A 19,913-nucleotide genomic window follows, 5' to 3' on the forward strand; every position below is an offset into this window, starting at 1 on the left:
ACAAATAAACTAATTTTCATAAAATAACAGGTTGTTGTTTTTATTTAGAGTCTGGAGACATTCAGCAAAGTAGTAAAAGACAAATGATACTCACGGCTCTGAGATGTGTGTATGAAGAGCAAGAGACACATTAAGATGAAATGTTTCATTTTCTGCTGTCAGTGTGAGAATCGGACGAACGTCTGCTCTTAGATTAAAAATGTAAGCAGTACATCCGTGTGTGTGTGTGTGTGTGTGTGTGTGATAAAGGACGGCTTAACTGTTGCTTACATTTAATTTATAAATGAAAGAACATTTAACATTTTCTCTGAAGAGCCAACAATAAGTGTAGTCTACAAAGCCATGTTTAACTTAAAGTGACCCACATTACAACACTGTTAAATAAACTGAATCATTTCTTAATGAAAATACAGATATATGTTTGTAGTTTTGAGACTGTTGGGTGGTGGATGGGAAGTATAGTTTTCTTCCCAACCATTGTCCACAACAATAATTTCTGGGCAACATGTCCATGACCATATTCTAAATTAAACATTTTTGTTATTTTTTCAAAAAATATAATTAAATTAAATTAAACCATTAACATAATAACAAATGTAAAGTAATGTTGTCACTTAGTTCTATACACTTCCTTTATTTGGAGATCTGAACAAGAGTCGATGGTTATAAAGATATAAGATTCCAGCTGAGACACGATTGTTGAGCATATGGGGTTCTGTCAACACAGACTTTTCTTATTGCTGATTGGTTTATTTTTTACATAATCTTTCAAAGATCTTTTAGCGTACACACGTCACATGTTCAGCAAGAGAAGCAATACATGCAGATTAAACTTTGCACAGTTTTTTGCACGATGGACTGACCACATGTGTGAGAGGAGTTTCTTGAACAGAAAAATCAGTGGTTGTCCTGTTACAGACACCAGCAGTACTGAACACAAGCATGTGTTGTGTCTCAGATGCTTGTGTCCAAAACTTTATAAATATCACATCAAGCTAGATTTTCTTGGGAAACCAGATTCATCAGAAAGACCATCAAATCATCATAAATCACTTATGTATTAACATTGTATTAACACATGCATGCTAGACACCCTGTCTTGACTAATGTCCTTTCTGAAGAGGAAGTCTAAAATGGTGTGGTTGCATGTAGAAAAAGAGGACAGTTATTTTTGCCTTTGTTGCTTTTAGCTTTGTGTTTTTTACATCTGTTAATATAGTAAATGATGCAACAGCTTTACACTTCTTCTTTTCTCATGTTCTGTAGATTCATTTAAAGAAAAATATATCAACAACTGATAGAAAACAACAAAAATGTTAAAATGTCCTCTCTTATCAAGTTAAACTATGTCTGTATCTCCAGCCAAGTAATAAATGGCCTCATTTGTTTTTTTGCGTTGGAACTGAAGAAAAGCGATACAATTCTTGTCAGTTAGTTTTTGTGTGCTGAAAGATCAATATATCACACTTTACAAACATAACGTTCTCATTACTGACTTTATCTTCTACACGTGAATGTACTAAAATGTTTCAGCATACACAATAACTCACATGTGCAGCATAATAAAAAATGAATATGAATGAATTTATGCAGATTTAAACATTACACAATGTTAACTTCAGCTGACCCCTCTCGATGCCTCGGGCATCTTTTCCAGATGCCCCCTGGACGCCTTCCCGGGAAGGTGTTCCGGGCATGTCCCACCGGGAGGAGACCCCGTGGAATACCTAGGACACACTGGAGGGACTATGTCTCCCGGCTGGCCTGGGAACGCCTCTGTGTCCCCCTGGAAGAGCTGGAGGAAGTGTCTAGGGAGAGGGAAGTCTGGGCATCCCTGCTTAGACTCCTGCCCCCCCGACCCGGCCCCAGATGAAGCGGAAGAAGATGGATGGATGGATGGACAATGTTAATTTTATCCTCTGGTCAGGCAGCTTCATCATAAAGACCATTTAGGCTACAGAGACCACACGCTGAACACATGATCACATGCACTTATAACAGCCGAACCATAAAGTCTGTACATGGGTCAAATGAGTACATGCCTTGGACTTATGCAAAGAAAAAGATCAAATATTTTAGAAACAGAAACGTTTAATAAAATTTTTTTTTTTGCCATTGGTAACAAGAAACAAGTAATACAATAAAATGGCGCATTGCTGGTAATAAAATCTCATGTTAAATTCTGTGATATACTTTAAACCCGGATGTAAACACTTGATAACCTGACAGAAAAAAGCACACAACTATTTATTTATTATGAATGTTTGAAAAGTTTTTGACAATATGGCAACTGCAAACAACAACTGAAGAAACTGGCTCATTCATTACTTCTCTTAATATTTTCTTAAATCTTAATAATAGCAGAATCATATCACAAGTTCTTCTAGTTTTCCTTCATACAATAATATGTGAAAGCAGTAGATGAGTCTGGGGCTGGTGTGCTGTCTTCTGAGTGTCTGTGGATGGACCCTGTAGTTGCTTTGAGTTCATCTTATAAACGAATGAAGAATATGAAGGAGATCAGTTTTTATCTAATAATGATGTCAAAATAAAATAAGAGAATTATTCATGACAATCATTTGCACTTTCTAAACCTATGAAATACACAGCTTTGCCTTACATATTTGGAATAATGCTTGTCACCAAACAGTTTTGCCCACCATTGACTAACATAGTAGGAAAAACTTTATATATTTAAAATAAGATATTTTAAAGAATGTAGGACAGCAGACAGTTCTGGGGAACTTTTGACTAACATGTTATTTTTCCTACTATAGTAGTCAATGGGGTAAAATAACTTTTTGGTTACACAAGCATTCATCAAAATATTTTTCTCTGTGTTCTACCAAACAAAGAAATATATACAGATTTGGAACAACTAGAGAGCGAGTAATCCATGAAAGAACTTTCATTGTTGGGTGTACTATCCCTTTACAGTGCTGTATGTTTCACTGTAAACTTTGTGAAAGCATATAGTCAACTTAAAGTGACCTACATTACAACACTGCTAAATAAACTGAATCATTTCTTAATGAATATACAGATTTATGTTTGTAGCTTTGAGAGTGTTGATGATATACTGTAGCTAACACATGCAAACATTAATACAGGAAATGTGTTTGATGTTTTACATATCCAATTGAAGCATCTATATACATTTTCTGAAAACACTTGGTTAGGAAGTTTTTTATCTAGTACAAAAAAGTGGTTATCTACAAACTTTTTCTTTTGTTGGTTTCTTCAGTTCGCGTGCTTGATCTTGTGCTTGTTGTGCTCAAATCTGGAAACACAAGACCAAAAAAACCTTGATTTGTTTTATGCACTGCAAAATATTTGTACATTGGTGTTCGATTGAGAACTGTAATTATTCACAATGTTTCCTGTAGATGTAGGTGTAGCTGGAAGATAATAGTATTGAAAGCACAACTCTTCAACAAAATATTTATTGACACACAGCCAGATGAAAAGGTAATGAAGTGATGGCATCTATTTATAATTATGGGTTATATTTTTTATAACAAACAAAATAGAGATAGAAGTATACGAAAAAAGCGAAGAAGTAAATTGATTAGAAAAGAATGTTTAGCACAAGATTAAGCAAAACATGATAGAATTGATGAAAAACTCTGAACACAAAGCCCAAATGTAACATCCTCGGCTCCATTGACCGACCACACCCCCTAAATCAGCGCTCACACCACGATTTACCCGATCTCAGTCACAGGACTTTAACAAAACTACATTCCCCATCATGCACTACTCCGTCAGCCATCTTTGATTTCTTCAAGAGATGCACCTAATTACCCAGACACTATTTAAGCTTGTCTATGTGTTCCCTTTCCTAACATCTGGTCTTGATGTCATCCGCACTTGTTTTGACCGTGTGCGTGTTTTTGGGACCCTGTGGATGTTACGTGTACCTGATCTATGCATAGTATCTGAGACATTCCAGTTTACCTTTTCAGTTTGTTTGCCTGTATTTGCACCAGACCAGTTTCTGGTACATCTTGTTTCTTTATTGTTTTTGCGTTTGGGACTATATCTTTTGGATATTGGCTTCTTCATTTGGAATAAACCTATTTGAACTTGTCTTTTCAGTGTTTTTTCCCACCAGTCCTGGCCTGCACGAGACTCTGGGGTTTTAGGAGTCGGTTACCCCAAGCGTGACACCAAACACAAACATTAATCTGAACAGAACAGGAACAATTGAAGTTAAATATAAACCTTGTGTTGGCTTGGGTTGATCTGTGCTGTGAGTTTTTCTGGTTTGAGCTACACTGGTAGAGATCTCTGAAATGGGCAGAAGTGGAAAAAATACTGCAAATGAATGTTTACTGAAATACAAATACGTCTGAAATATTGTTAAATCGTCTGAAGTATTATTTGAATGATTTCTGGCATTTTCTAGTAGGTTCAATGACGAATTATTTTACTAGCGCGCAAATTCTATCAGATCACTATGTAGATTTAAATATACAGTAAATTCAAAGTATATGTGAATAAACCTGGTGGTGGTGTGGTGTCTTCTGTTGAACTTTTGTGGGATGCAGTTAGCTTTGAAAAATTTGCAAATAAGCAAACATAACAGACACCTAATTTGTTTGGTAAAGTATCTTTAACGTTGGCCTGCTGCTTTATACATTTTCTAAAAACAAGTTTTTTGTTAAGGCCTCAGTCTCAGACGTCATGCCACGGAGCTTTGGCTGAACGTCTGATGTATAAGCCACACTTTCTGGAAACACTTCAGCATGTTTAAAGTCACAATCTGATTGGTTGAATTTTACAGGATTTACACGAGACGTGAGTGTCGCGTTCTTTAATGGTCCGCCTGCAAATGACACAAAGACGTCTGATCGGAAAAGTATAAGCTGTCGTGTTTACATCGGTTGCAATTGGAATTCATCTACTAAACGCTTAATTCTTAAACATGTGCGAAGATCACGGAGTAAACTTGTTGTTGTTGCTATTAACTTCTGACATGTTCGTGAATGTTCATCTGTTGCTGAGGGGATATTTCCAATTAAAAATGACGACCCCAATTTCATCATGCAGAGGACAATATTGCTATTTTCATCATAACAAAAATAGAATGAAAATTATTAAACCATGAACTTAATAACAATTTTTAAAGCACTGTGACTTTATTTTGTATAAACTTCCTCTGTTTCGCGGTCTGAACAAGTGTTAACTGAAGCACGATTGTTTATCTTTCCAACCACATAGAGCCACAAAGTGTTCTGTATTAAAGAAGCACATGTTCTCTTTACTGACTTTATCTTTTACACACGAATGTACAAAAATCTTGCAGCTTTCAGAAAAACTTCCATGTGCATTATAATAAACAATGAATATGAATGAATATATGCAGATTTAAACATTACACAATGTAAACTTTATATTCTGGTCAACCAGCTTCATCAGAAAGAACATTTAGGCTACAGAGACCACACACTGAACACATGATCACATTCACTTATAACAGCCGAACCATATAGTCTGTACATGGGTCAAATTTGTTATATATAATATTGAGAATTAATGACTGAGACCTTGTGGATTGTCCTAAAAGAAATGGCCTGTTACTTGGCCAACAAAAATATGCAACATGTTTGTGAGATCTGTATTGTTTTGCAAGTTTTACCGATTATTTGTATAATATGAACACTCACCTGGTGCTGTTACTGTCAGATTCACAGTTGCATTTGCATTACAGTAGTAAATTCCAGAATCTGAGAGAGAAACATTCTTGATGTGTAGATCTAAGTCATCCCCAACACTATAACGGTTATGAGGATCTGCACTGTGTTTTTTTATTTCCTCCTTGCTTTCTGCAGTGAGGATCATCAGTCTATATCCATCTCTGCCTTTACTCCACTGCACTTTCCCTTCATGTTTACAGATGAGAAAGACATCAGCTCCCTCAGTGGACCTCTGATGGTGTAGTTCTGTCAAAACAAACACTGATGAACAAATTTACATAAAATAACAGGTTGTTGTTTTTATTTACAGTCTGGAGACATTCAGCAAAGTAGTAAAAGACAAATGATACTCACGGCTCTGAGATGTGTGTATGAAGAGCAAGAGACACATTAAGATGAAATGTTTCATTTTCTGCTGTCAGTGTGAGAATCGGACGAACGTCTGCTCTTAGATTAAAAATGTAAGCGGTACATCCGTGTGTGTGTGTGTGTGTGTGTGTGTGTGTGTGTGTGTGTGTGTGATAAAGGAGGGCTTAACTATTGCTTACATTTAATTTATAAATGAAAGAACATTTAACATTTTCTCTGAAGAGCCACAATAAGTGTAGTCTACAAAGCCATGTTTAACTTAAAGTGACCTACATTACAACACTGTTAAATAAACTGAATCATTTCTTTATGAAAATACAGATATATGTTTGTAGTTTTGAGAGTGTTGGGTGGTGGATGGGAAGTATAGTTTTCTTACCAACCATTGTCCACAACAATAATTTCTGGGCAACATGTCCATGACCATATGGATATTCATTTTTGGTATTTAAAAAAATAATAATAATTAAACCATTAACATAATAACAAATGGAAAGTAATGCTGTAACTTAGTTCTATGCACTTCCTTTATTTGGAGATCTGAACAAGAGTCGATGGTTATAAATATTAGATTCCAGCTGAGACACGATTGTTGAGCATATGGGGTTCTGTCAACACAGACTTTTCTTATTGCTGATTTTTTAATTTTTTACATAATCTTTCAAAGATCTTTTAGCGTACACACGTCACACGTGCAGCAAGAGAAGCAATACATGCAGATTAAACTTTGCACAGTTTTTTGCACGATGGACTGACCACATGTGTGAGAGGCGTTTCTTGAACAGAAAAATCAGTGGTTGTCCTGTTACAGACACCAGCAGTACTGAACACAAGCATGTGTTGTGTCTCAGATGCTTGTGTCCAAAACTTTATAAATATCACAACAAGCAAGATTTTTTTTGCAATGGGAATTCATCTACTAAACGCTTAATTCTTAAAGACATGCGAAGATCACGGCATAAACTGGTTGTTGTTGCTATTAACTTCTGACATGTTCGTGAATGTTCATCTGTTGCTGAGGGAATATTTCCAATTAAAAATGACGACCTGAATTTCATCATGCAGAGGACAATATTGCTATTTTCATCATAACAAAAATAGAATGAAAATTATTAAACCATTAACTAAACAATACCTTTAAAAGCATTGTGACTTTATTTTGTATAAACATCTTTTGTCTCGCGGGGACCCTGTGGATGTTACATGTTTTCAGTGTGTTTGCCTGTATTTGCACCTGACCAGTTTCTGGTACACCTTGTTTCTTTATCCTTTTTGCATTTGGGACTATATCTTTTGGATATTGGCTTCTTCATTTGGAATAAACCTTTTTGAACTTGTGTTTATTCCCACCACTCCTGTCCTGCACGAGACTGTGGTTTTAAAGGTCTGATAGCCCAAGCGTGACACCAAACACAAACATTCATCTGAACAGAACAGGAACAATTGAAGTTAAATATAAACCTTGTGTTGGTTTGGGTTGATCTGTGTTGTGAGTTTTTCTGGTTTGAGCTACACTGGTAGAGATCTCTGAAATGGGCAGAAGTGGAAAAAATACTGCAAATGAATGTTTACTGAAATACAAATACATCTGAAATGTTCCTTAATTGTCTGAAGAATTATTTGAATGATTTCTGGCATTTTCTAGTAGGTTCAATGACAAATTATTTTGCTTACACACAGATTCTATCAGTTCAATATATATAGATTTAAGTATACAGTATATGCAAAGGATATGTGAATAAACCTGGTGCTGGTGTGGTGGCTTCTGTTGAACTTTTGCTGGACTCAGTTGGCTTTGAAAAATCTGCAAATACAGCAAACATATCAGACACAGCCAAACTTAGTAGGGAAATTGAAGGATTTGTTTAGTAAAGAATCATTGACGTAGCCCTGCTGCTTTATATAAATTTTTAAAAACAAGTTTTTTGTTAAGGCCTCAGTCTCAGACGTCATGCCACGGAGCTTTGGCTGAACGACTGATGTATAAGCCACACTTTCTGGAAACACTTCAGCATGTTTAAAGTCACAATCTGATTGGTTGAATTTTACAGGATTTACACGAGACGTGAGTGTCGCGTTCTTTAATGGTCCGCCTGCAAATAACACAAAGACGTCTGATCCGAAAAGTATAAGCTGTCGTGTTTACATCGGTTGCAATTGGAATTCATCTACTAAACGCTTAATTCTTAAACATGTGCGAAGATCACGGCATAAACTTGTTGTTGTTGCTATTAACTTCTGACATGTTCGTGAATGTTCATCTGTTGCTGAGGGGATATTTCCAAATAAAAATGACGACCCCATTTTCATCATGCAGAGGACAATATTGCTCTTTTTATCATAACAAAAATAGAATGAAAATTATTAAACCATGAACTTAATAACAATTTTAAAAGCATAGTCACTTTATTTTGTATATACTTCCTTTGTTTCGCGGTCTGAACAAGTGTTAACTGAAGCACGATTGTTTATCTATCCAACCACATAGAGCCACAAAGTGTTCTGTATTAAAGAAGCACATGTTCTCTTTACTGACTTTATCTTTTACACACGAATGTACAAAAATCTTGCAGCTTTAAGAATAACTTCCATGTGCATCATAATAAACAATGAATATGAATGAATATATGCAGATTTAAACATAACACAATGTTAACTTTATATTCTGGTCAACCAGCTTCATCAGAAAGAACATTTAGGCTACAGAGACCACACGCTGAACACATGATCACATTCACTTTTAACAGCCGAACCATATAGTCTGTACATGGGTCAAATTTGTTATATATAATATTGAGAATTAATGACTGAGACCTTGTGGATTGTCCTAAAAGAAATGGCCTGTAACTTGGCCAACAAAAATATGCAACATGTTTGTGAGATCTGTATTGTTTTGCAAGTTTTACCGATTATTTGTATAATATGAACACTCACCTGATGCTGTTACTGTCAGATTCACAGTTGCTGTTGCATTACAGTAGTAAATTCCAGAATCAGAGAGAGAAACATTCTTGATGTGTAGATCTAAATCATCTATCACACTATAACGGTTATGAGGATCTGCATTGTGTTTTTTTATCTCCTCCGATCTTTCTGCAGTGAGGATCATCAGTCTATATCCATCTCTGCCTTTAGTCCACTGCACTTTCCCTTCATGTTTACAGATGAGAAAGACATCAGCTCCCTCAGTGGACCTCTGATGTTGTAGTTCTGTCAAAACAAACACTGATGAACAAATTTACATAAAATAACAGGTTGTTATTTTTATTTACAGTCTGGAGACATTCAGCAAAGTAGTAAAAGACAAATGATACTCACGGCTCTGAGATGTGTGTATGAAGAGCAAGAGACACATTAAGATGAAATGTTTCATTTTCTGCTGTCAGTGTTAGAATCGGACGAACGTCTGCTCTTAGATTAAAAATGTAAGCGGTACATCCGTGTGTGTGTGTATGTGTGTGTGTGTGTGTGTGTGTGTGTGTGTGTGATAAAGGACGGCTTAACTATTGCTTACATTTAATTTATAAATGAAAGAACATTTAACATTTTCTCTGAAGAGCCACAATAAGTGTAGTCTACAAAGCCATGTTTAACTTAAAGTGACCTACATTACAACACTGTTAAATAAACTGAATCATTTCTTTATGAAAATACAGATATATGTTTGTAGTTTTGAGAGTGTTGGGTGGTGGATGGGAAGTATAGTTTTCTTACCAACCATTGTCCACAACAATAATTTCGGGCAACATGTCCATGACCATATGGATATTCATTTTTGGTATTTAAAAAAATAATAATAATTAAACCATTAACATAATAACAAATGGAAAGTAATGCTGTAACTTAGTTCTATGCACTTCCTTTATTTGGAGATCTGAACAAGAGTCGATGGTTATAAATATTAGATTCCAGCTGAGACACGATTGTTGAGCATATGGGGTTCTGTCAACACAGACTTTTCTTATTGCTGATTTTTTAATTTTTTACATAATCTTTCAAAGATCTTTTAGCGTACACACGTCACACGTGCAGCAAGAGAAGCAATACATGCAGATTAAACTTTGCACAGTTTTTTGCACGATGGACTGACCACATGTGTGAGAGGAGTTTCTTGAACAGAAAAATCAGTGGTTGTCCTGTTACAGACACCAGCAGTACTGAACACAAGCATGTGTTGTGTCTCAGATGCTTGTGTCCAAAACTTTATAAATATCACAACAAGCAAGATTTTTTTTGCAATGGGAATTCATCTACTAAACGCTTAATTCTTAAAGACATGCGAAGATCACGGCATAAACTGGTTGTTGTTGCTATTAACTTCTGACATGTTCGTGAATGTTCATCTGTTGCTGAGGGAATATTTCCAATTAAAAATGACGACCTGAATTTCATCATGCAGAGGACAATATTGCTATTTTCATCATAACAAAAATAGAATGAAAATTATTAAACCATTAACTAAACAATACCTTTAAAAGCATTGTGACTTTATTTTGTATAAACATCTTTTGTCTCGCGGGGACCCTGTGGATGTTACATGTTTTCAGTGTGTTTGCCTGTATTTGCACCTGACCAGTTTCTGGTACACCTTGTTTCTTTATCCTTTTTGCATTTGGGACTATATCTTTTGGATATTGGCTTCTTCATTTGGAATAAACCTTTTTGAACTTGTGTTTATTCCCACCACTCCTGTCCTGCACGAGACTGTGGTTTTAAAGGTCTGATAGCCCAAGCGTGACACCAAACACAAACATTCATCTGAACAGAACAGGAACAATTGAAGTTAAATATAAACCTTGTGTTGGTTTGGGTTGATCTGTGTTGTGAGTTTTTCTGGTTTGAGCTACACTGGTAGAGATCTCTGAAATGGGCAGAAGTGGAAAAAATACTGCAAATGAATGTTTACTGAAATACAAATACATCTGAAATGTTCCTTAATTGTCTGAAGAATTATTTGAATGATTTCTGGCATTTTCTAGTAGGTTCAATGACAAATTATTTTGCTTACACACAGATTCTATCAGTTCAATATATATAGATTTAAGTATACAGTATATGCAAAGGATATGTGAATAAACCTGGTGCTGGTGTGGTGGCTTCTGTTGAACTTTTGCTGGACTCAGTTGGCTTTGAAAAATCTGCAAATACAGCAAACATATCAGACACAGCCAAACTTAGTAGGGAAATTGAAGGATTTGTTTAGTAAAGAATCATTGACGTAGCCCTGCTGCTTTATAAAAATTTTTAAAAACAAGTTTTTTGTTAAGGCCTCAGTCTCAGACGTCATGCCACGGAGCTTTGGCTGAACGACTGATGTATAAGCCACACTTTCTGGAAACACTTCAGCATGTTTAAAGTCACAATCTGATTGGTTGAATTTTACAGGATTTACACGAGACGTGAGTGTCGCGTTCTTTAATGGTCCGCCTGCAAATAACACAAAGACGTCTGATCCGAAAAGTATAAGCTGTCGTGTTTACATCGGTTGCAATTGGAATTCATCTACTAAACGCTTAATTCTTAAACATGTGCGAAGATCACGGCATAAACTTGTTGTTGTTGCTATTAACTTCTGACATGTTCGTGAATGTTCATCTGTTGCTGAGGGGATATTTCCAAATAAAAATGACGACCCCATTTTCATCATGCAGAGGACAATATTGCTCTTTTTATCATAACAAAAATAGAATGAAAATTATTAAACCATGAACTTAATAACAATTTTAAAAGCATAGTCACTTTATTTTGTATATACTTCCTTTGTTTCGTGGTCTGAACAAGTGTTAACTGAAGCACGATTGTTTATCTATCCAACCACATAGAGCCACAAAGTGTTCTGTATTAAAGAAGCACATGTTCTCATTACTGACTTTATCTTTTACACACGAATGTACAAAAATCTTGCAGCTTTAAGAATAACTTCCATGTGCATCATAATAAACAATGAATATGAATGAATATATGCAGATTTAAACATAACACAATGTTAACTTTATATTCTGGTCAACCAGCTTCATCAGAAAGAACATTTAGGCTACAGAGACCACACGCTGAACACATGATCACATTCACTTATAACAGCCGAACCATATAGTCTGTACATGGGTCAAATTTGTTATATATAATATTGAGAATTAATGACTGAGACCTTGTGGATTGTCCTAAAAGAAAAGGCCTGTAACTTGGCCAACAAAAATATGCAACATGTTTGTGAGATCTGTATTGTTTTGCAAGTTTTACCGATTATTTGTATAATATGAACACTCACCTGATGCTGTTACTGTCAGATTCACAGTTGCTGTTGCATTACAGTAGTAAATTCCAGAATCAGAGAGAGAAACATTCTTGATGTGTAGATCTAAATCATCTATCACACTATAACGGTTATGAGGATCTGCACTGTGTTTTTTTATCTCCTCCGATCTTTCTGCAGTGAGGATTATCAGTCTATATCCATCTCTGCCTTTACTCCACTGCACTTTCCCTTCATGTTTACAGATGAGAAAGACATCAGCTCCCTCAGTGGACCTCTGATGTTGTAGTTCTGTCAAAACAAACACTGATGAACAAATTTACATAAAATAACAGGTTGTTATTTTTATTTACAGTCTGGAGACATTCAGCAAAGTAGTAAAAGACAAATGATACTCACGGCTCTGAGATGTGTGTATGAAGAGCAAGAGACACATTAAGATGAAATGTTTCATTTTCTGCTGTCAGTGTGAGAATCGGACGAACGTCTGCTCTTAGATTAAAAATGTAAGCGGTAAATCTGTGTGTGTGTGTGTGTGTGTGCGTGTGTGTGTATGAGCATGTGTCTGTGTGATAAAGTTGGGCTTAACTATTGCTTACATTTAATTTATAAATGAAAGAACATTTAACATTTTCTCTGAAGAGCCACAATAAGTGTAGTCTACAAAGCCATGTTTAACTTTAAGTGACCCACATTACAACACTGTTAAATAAACTGAATCATTTCTTTATGAAAATACAGATATATGTTTGTAGTTTTGAGACTGTTGGGTGGTGGATGGGAAGTATAGTTTTCTTCCAAACCATTGTCCACAACAATAATTTCTGGGCAACATGTCCATGACCATATTCTAAATTAAACATTTTTGTTATTTTTTCAAAAAATATAATTAAATTAAATTAAACCATTTACATAATAACAAATGGAAAGTAATGTTGTCACTTAGTTCTATACACTTCCTTTATTTGGAGATCTGAACAAGAGTCGATGGTTATAAATATTAGATTCCAGCTGAGACACGATTGTTGAGCATATGGGGTTCTGTCAACACAGACTTTTCTTATTGCTGATTGGTTTATTTTTTACATAATCTTTCAAAGATCTTTTAGCGTACACACGTCACACGTGCAGCAAGAGAAGCAATACATGCAGATTAAACTTTGCACAGTTTTTTGCACGATGGACTGACCACATGTGTGAGAGGCGTTTCTTGAACAGAAAAATCAGTGGTTGTCCTGTTACAGACACCAGCAGTACTGAACATAATTTATAATTTAATTTATAATTTAATTTAATTTGAACACAAGCATGTGTTGTGTCTCAGATGCTTGTGTCCCAAACTTTATAAATATCACAACAAGCAAGATTTCCTTGGTGAACCAGCTTCATCAGAAAGACCATCAAATCATCATAAATCACATATGTATTAACATTGCACATGCATGCTAGACACCCTGTCTTGACTAATGTCCTTTCTGAAGAGGAAGTCTAAAATGGTGTGGTTGCATGTAGCAAAAGAGGACAGTTATTTTTGCCTTTGTTGCTTTTAGCTTTGTGTTTTTTACATCCGCTAACATGAAAAATGGTGCAACAAATTTTAAAACGCTTCAGGTGTCAACAGCTTTACACTTCTTCTTTTCTCATGCTCTGTAAACTCGGGTCTGTCTAAATTTCAGAAACTGCTAATATAAATAGTGCAACATAAGGAATGGTTTATGATTGAGATTTTGAGATAAAAAGAAAACAATGCACAGATGAGGAATAAACTGTAATTGCATTAAGTTTAAGCAGTAGCACATTTCAAAGTATAAATCCACTAATATATAAAAAACTGAAGCTGAAAACAGCTACGATATATTTTCATAAATCTATGACACACACCATTTCAAATCAAACAATGTTAGTGTAAACTCTTTTTTCACTGAAATAAAATATTAACACAGTTCTAAATTTCAATACATTCATATTCGCTCTTTGAATTTATTCTCCAAAATCATGGTTGGTTAATGGTGTCCACTTCGATGGTAGAGTACAAAGGCACACCTTCTTCTTGCTCTGGAAAACAGAAAAATGTAAACCATCAGTGTATTTATTAAGGTCATATAGAAGCTGCATTTCTCAAAATACTGGAATAATTCCCACTGTATAATTAAGCAAAATATTTTTTACCAGTGATATTCTCCTCCGACTGTGATATCAAAGTGTATGTGTGATCATCCGTCTCTTTTATTTGACCTGAGATTAATTTAAAGAAACATATATCAACAACTGATAGAAAACAGAACAAAAATGTTAAAATGTCCTCCCTTACCAAGTTTAACTATGTCAGGATCTCCAGCCAAGTAATAGATGGCGTCATTTGGTTTTTGCGATGGAACTGAAGAAAAGCGATACAATTCTTGTCAGTTAGTTTTTGTGTGATGAAAGATCAATATATCACACTTTACAAATATAACCGTTTAAAAACATTTACCAGGTTGTGCAGTAAAATCACTGTCCTCTACAGTCTCGTAGATATTCTCCTTCTTGTTAGAAAGTGCGGCTGAAAAGAAAACAACATTTATTACCTTGTGATTTAAAGACTGTTTGTGTGCGGTCCACAGGCTCAAAGCCAAGTTACCACCAGAGAGGTTAATCTCTTTATGCACCATTTCAAAAATATAAACTCATAATTGTGAAAGGTCATGTATAGTACTTTGGATGATTTATTTTGTAAATACGCTATCTCCTTTGGCAATCAAACGTGACGACATCTTAGTCCTGTGTCATTCACCATAGTATTTTAAAGGAGAGGAGGAAGGAGTGGAATGAGCCGTTGGTTGCAATTCGCAATCTCACCAATAGATGCTGTTAAATTTCACACACACTGGACCTTCGAAGGCCTTTTATATTGATGCTGTGCTTTATGTTAAATGCTTAAAAATACAGTTCATCCAAAAAATTCGGTCATCACTTATACATCCGCATGTTTTCCCAAACTTGATTGAATGAAATTCGTTTTTAAGCTCCAAAAAAAGATGAACATGATTGTTCCAAAAATAAGTTGATTTTCACCTTTTCTTTTGATCCATGCCCATCGCAAGAGCACCAGTACTACAAAAACAACACCTCCTGACAACGCCATAGCAATCTTAATGGACACTGAAAAAGATTCTGGGTGGGGAAACATAATTGTTTTAATTATGTTTAAATATTAACATTACACTATTATAGGAGTTAACTTTTTTTCATTTAAAACCATGTCTGCAAAATCTATTGCTTAAGACACTAGAAGATTCAATAAATATTTGAATGAACCTTTTGATGGCATTGAGTTGGCTGTGGAGTTGGTCGACGTGGCTGATGCTGTAGCTAACACATGCAAACATAAATACAGGAAATTTGTTTGATGTTTTAAATATCCAGGTGAAGCATCTTTATACATTTTCTGAAAACACTTGGTTAGGAAGGTTTTATCTAGTACAAAAAAAGTGGTTTTCTACAAACTTTTTGTTTTTGTTTCTTCATTTCTCGTGCTTGATCTTTTGCTTGTTGGGCTCAAATCTTGAAACCCAAGACAAAAAAACGAGTTGTTTAAATATTAACAATACACGGAGTTAACACAATTTTTTTTCTAAATAGCATTTCAGAAACATTTAAAACTATGTCTGAAAAATATATTGCTTAAGAAACTAGAGAATTCAATAAATATTTGATTGAACCTGTTGTCGATGTGGTGGCTCTGGAGGTGGTCAACGTGGCTGATAAAATAGCTTACACATGCAAACATAAATACAGGAAATTTGTGTGATGTTTTAAATATCCAGGTGAAGCATCTATATACATTTTCTGAAAACACTTGGTTGGGAAGGTTTTTATCTACAAAAAAGTGGTTTTCTACAAACTTTTTCTTTTGTTGGTTTCTTCAGTTCTCGTGCTTGATCTTGCGCTTGTTTTGCTCAAATCTTGAAACACAAGACAAAAAATCAAGTTGTTTTTTCAATTCAAGATATTTGTTGATACGCCAAGGCATTATGTTAAAATTCGTCCATGAAGGTTGAAAATGTACAAATCACACAGTAAAGTGTAACACAAGTTTAAAATGCATGTCACGAATGGCACACACACATAAACAGAAAAACAAATTAAAAATAATATAACTTAAACCTGTTGTTGAGCTGACTGTGGTGTTAAGTTGAGAACTGGAAGTAGTCACACTGATGTTATCTGATGTAGGCGTTGCTGGAAAAATACAGCATAACTCTTTAACTGCAAAATAGTTATTGACACACGGCAACATTAAAAGGTTATGCTTGGATTTCTCTCCACTGAGGTAAAGACCTGTATATTTCGGTTATATTTTTAATAACAAGCAAAAAGAGATAGTATAGAGACAGATGCGAAAATAGAGACGAAATAAATAGATTAGAAAAGAATTTATAGCTCAGGATTAAAACCTGATTACATGTGTTGCATTTAGCAGTACAACATGATTCAATAAATCAAATGTAAGCAACGCATGAGTGTACAAAGACTGATATCTTGAACACAAAGCCCAAACATTGACATTAATGCAAACTGAACAGGAATAATTTAAGTTAAATATATACCTTCTGTTAACTTGGGTTGATCTGTGTGGTTAGTATTGCTGGTTTCAGATACACTGGTGGTCTCTGAAATGGGCAGAAGTGACAAAAACTCTTTAACTGAATGTCTCTTATAATAAAAATGCATCCTAAATAATCTTAAAGTGTTTGAAACATTATTTGAATGCTTTCTGGCAATATCTAGATGGCATTGACAAACATTGTTTTACTCACACGCGGATGCTATCAGGTCACTATATAGGCATAGTTACTGTAAAGATTTAGATATAAATGCAAAGTATATGTGAATAAACCTGGTGGTGGTGTGGTGGCTTCTGTTGAACTGTTGCTGGACGCAGTTAGCTTTGAAAAATCTGCAAATACAGCAAACATATCAGAAACAGCCAAACTTAGGAGGGAAATTGAAGGATTTGTTTGGTAAAGTATCTTTGACGTAGGCCTGCTGCTTTATACATCTTCTAAAAACAAGTTTTTTGGTAAGGTCTCAGTCTCAGACGTCACGCCCTCGTAGCGTTGGCTGAACGTCTAATGTATAAGCCACACTTTTCTGGAAACAATTCAGCATGTTTGGTCGACCTGAAAACAACATGAAGCCGACTGATCTAAGTGAGCTGTCGTGTTTACATCGATTTCAATGCGGATTCATCACGATCGACTAAATGCTTTATTCTTAAAAGTATGTGAAGTTCACAGTATGAACTTGTTGTTGTTGCAATTATTATTTCTGACATGTTCGTGAATGTACACCGGTCGGGGATATTTCCACGCCTCTTAACATGACGTGGCACAAATAGAAACGTGATTGGTTGCTTTACCTGTCAGTCATATGGCTTTGGCCAAAGAAAACGACTAAAGTTCCCAGAAATTACTTTATACTCAAAGTAGCTGAAATCTGTGTTTTTTTAACTGCATATTCATTTTCATTATTATAACATTAACATTCAGAATGAGATCCATTCTAGTCATCAGTTGATTTACACTGGGTCATATAAAACGACACAAAGCAATCAGACGAGGAAGTGAATAATATGTTCCCATAATTTGATTGCATTTAACTTCCTGTGTTTCATATATGTGCGTGTGATGTTAGACACAAGTGTCACTATTGGCCATGGTCCAGTCTGATACACAGTGTGATTAACTAACTGGTGCATATTTTTATCTGACAGAGGAATCCACTATTATACTTCTGATGTGCTCTATTTTGGACTATAGCTTTAAGACTGTAAATGTAGGCCTATGTATGATGTGAAGCATATGAACACTCACCTGATGCTGTTACTGTCAGATTCACAGTTGCTGTTGCATTACAGTAGTAAATTCCAGAATCTGACAGAGAAACATTCTTGATGTGGAGTGATAAATCATCAAGAACACTATAACGGTTATGAGGATCTGCACTGTGTTTTTTTATCTCCTCCTTGCTTTCTGCAGTGAGGATTTCTTTTCTATTTCCATCTCTGCCTTTACTCCACTGCACTTTCCCTTCATGTTTACAGATGAGAAAGACATCAGCTCCCTCAGTGGAACTCTGATGGTGTATTTCTGTCAAAACAAACACAAATGAACAAATCTAATGTGCTGTAAATACACAACTGTTCTGACTTCATTATTGTCCTGCAGTCTTAACATATAATTCACCGTCTCAGATTTATGGAAAAAATTATAAAACACTCATGTTTGTGATGTCTTGCATCTTTTCTGAAAAGTTATTTAGTTCTTTTTTTTACTAGTTATTGGAAATGTTGTTGTTTAATTGCTGTTCTACAGGTTACAGGTTGTGTATTTACACAGTTTCCTTCACCCTAAATGAAGAATCTCTAAACATGATAATGAAGATAATGATACTCACGGCTCTGAGATGTGTGAATGAAGAACAGAAGACACATTAAGACGAAATGCTTCATTTTCTGCTGTCGGTGTGAGAATCACGCGTGCGTCCGCTTTAAGTTTCAAACTATCCCACGGTTCCTATTTTTCTGTTTTGATAAAGCACATGTAATATGCGCTGATGACTCTCACATTGTCTTACATGAGCCCTACCGTTTCTGAGTTGAGATGAAACAGGAAGAGAAGTGGTTACTGTTTTCTGGTGTATATGTGTCTGAGTCAGGGCACAGCACATGCGTCTTTGTGGTTTAATTATTCTTTACTGATGAATAATTTTTGTTCTGGTTAAATAAAAGTACATGCTTAAAGATGCACCACAGTCCTTACAGGATTACAAGTGAACTGCGTGGAGAATACAGAATGCAACTTGTACCCAAAAGAAGTAGCCCATCAATACTGGCTTAAACCCACAAATTTGTTTAAAAAACATGTTTAAAGGTCCATATATATGCCGACCTTTAGCACCGAATTGTATTAAATAAACTTAATTTAAAAGTGCAGATATGTCTGTACAAGGTTAATGAACTATAAAGTGAACTTCTGGACATGAGGGGTGTGTGTGGGCCAGTGTTGGGTAAGTTACTCTGAAAAAGTAATTAATTACTAGTTACTCATTACATATTCAATAGTGTAATTAGATTACTGTCCAAATTACTCTGTCCAAAAAGTATTTAGTTACTCATTACTAATTACTTTCTATATCCTACATCAACCTTGATTAGATAAGTGATTCAAGAATATACATGAAACGGCTTATTGAATTCATTCAAATAATATTATTAACTGACCAAAGTATTACAAATGTGAGAATTATACATTAAAGCACAGATTTTAAAGTAAGACTTTGAATTTTGATGTCAATTACGCTATTGCACACGCATATATTTAACAAAGTATTTAGTTTAATTACATCAAAAGTAACTGTATTTAAATTACAGAAAACATATGAGTAATCCCTTACTTTACTTTTTCAAGGGAAAAGTAATTAAATTACAGTAACTAATTACTTAGTAACTAGTTACACCCAACACTGGTGTGGGCCGGATCAAATGTACTAGTAAAAGACAAATCCATGTATTTAGACCTTTTTGTCTCTATGAGGAAAAGTTTAAAACC

General features: G+C 35.1%; 2 protein-coding genes across 4 annotated transcripts; both read right to left on the bottom strand.

The window, feature by feature from the left end:
- Positions 1–2,071: 2,071 nt before the first annotated feature.
- LOC130417928 (uncharacterized) lies at positions 2,072–12,835 on the bottom strand. 2 transcript variants are annotated; one of them, XM_056744846.1, is made up of 10 exons: positions 12,721–12,835; positions 12,337–12,612; positions 11,147–11,206; positions 10,864–10,929; positions 9,003–9,278; positions 7,813–7,872; positions 7,530–7,595; positions 5,670–5,945; positions 3,221–3,280; positions 2,072–2,490 (listed from the first exon to the last, which is right to left on the bottom strand). In XM_056744846.1, the coding sequence occupies exons 1-10, from the start codon at positions 12,773–12,775 to the stop codon at positions 2,384–2,386; spliced, it is 1,302 nt and encodes a 433-aa protein (XP_056600824.1). In that variant the 5' UTR covers positions 12,776–12,835; the 3' UTR covers positions 2,072–2,383. The 2 variants fall into 2 exon arrangements, with proteins under 2 accessions (XP_056600824.1, XP_056600147.1); XM_056744169.1 differs by having other exon boundaries at positions 7,530–7,622.
- Positions 12,836–14,076: 1,241 nt separating this feature from the next.
- Positions 14,077–19,208, bottom strand: LOC130418887 (uncharacterized). 2 transcript variants are annotated; one of them, XM_056745118.1, is made up of 14 exons: positions 18,760–19,208; positions 18,177–18,452; positions 17,201–17,260; positions 16,911–16,973; positions 16,468–16,569; positions 16,206–16,265; positions 16,023–16,073; positions 15,808–15,864; positions 15,619–15,672; positions 15,376–15,474; positions 14,795–14,863; positions 14,633–14,698; positions 14,491–14,556; positions 14,077–14,376 (listed from the first exon to the last, which is right to left on the bottom strand). In XM_056745118.1, the coding sequence occupies exons 1-14, from the start codon at positions 18,812–18,814 to the stop codon at positions 14,315–14,317; spliced, it is 1,140 nt and encodes a 379-aa protein (XP_056601096.1). In that variant the 5' UTR covers positions 18,815–19,208; the 3' UTR covers positions 14,077–14,314. The 2 variants fall into 2 exon arrangements, with proteins under 2 accessions (XP_056601096.1, XP_056601175.1); XM_056745197.1 differs by having other exon boundaries at positions 16,468–16,542; positions 18,760–19,203.
- Between the last annotated feature and the right edge of the window lie 705 nt (positions 19,209–19,913).

This window comes from Triplophysa dalaica, chromosome 1 (genome assembly GCF_015846415.1).
Source record: "Triplophysa dalaica isolate WHDGS20190420 chromosome 1, ASM1584641v1, whole genome shotgun sequence".
Lineage (NCBI taxonomy): Eukaryota > Metazoa > Chordata > Actinopteri > Cypriniformes > Nemacheilidae > Triplophysa > Triplophysa dalaica.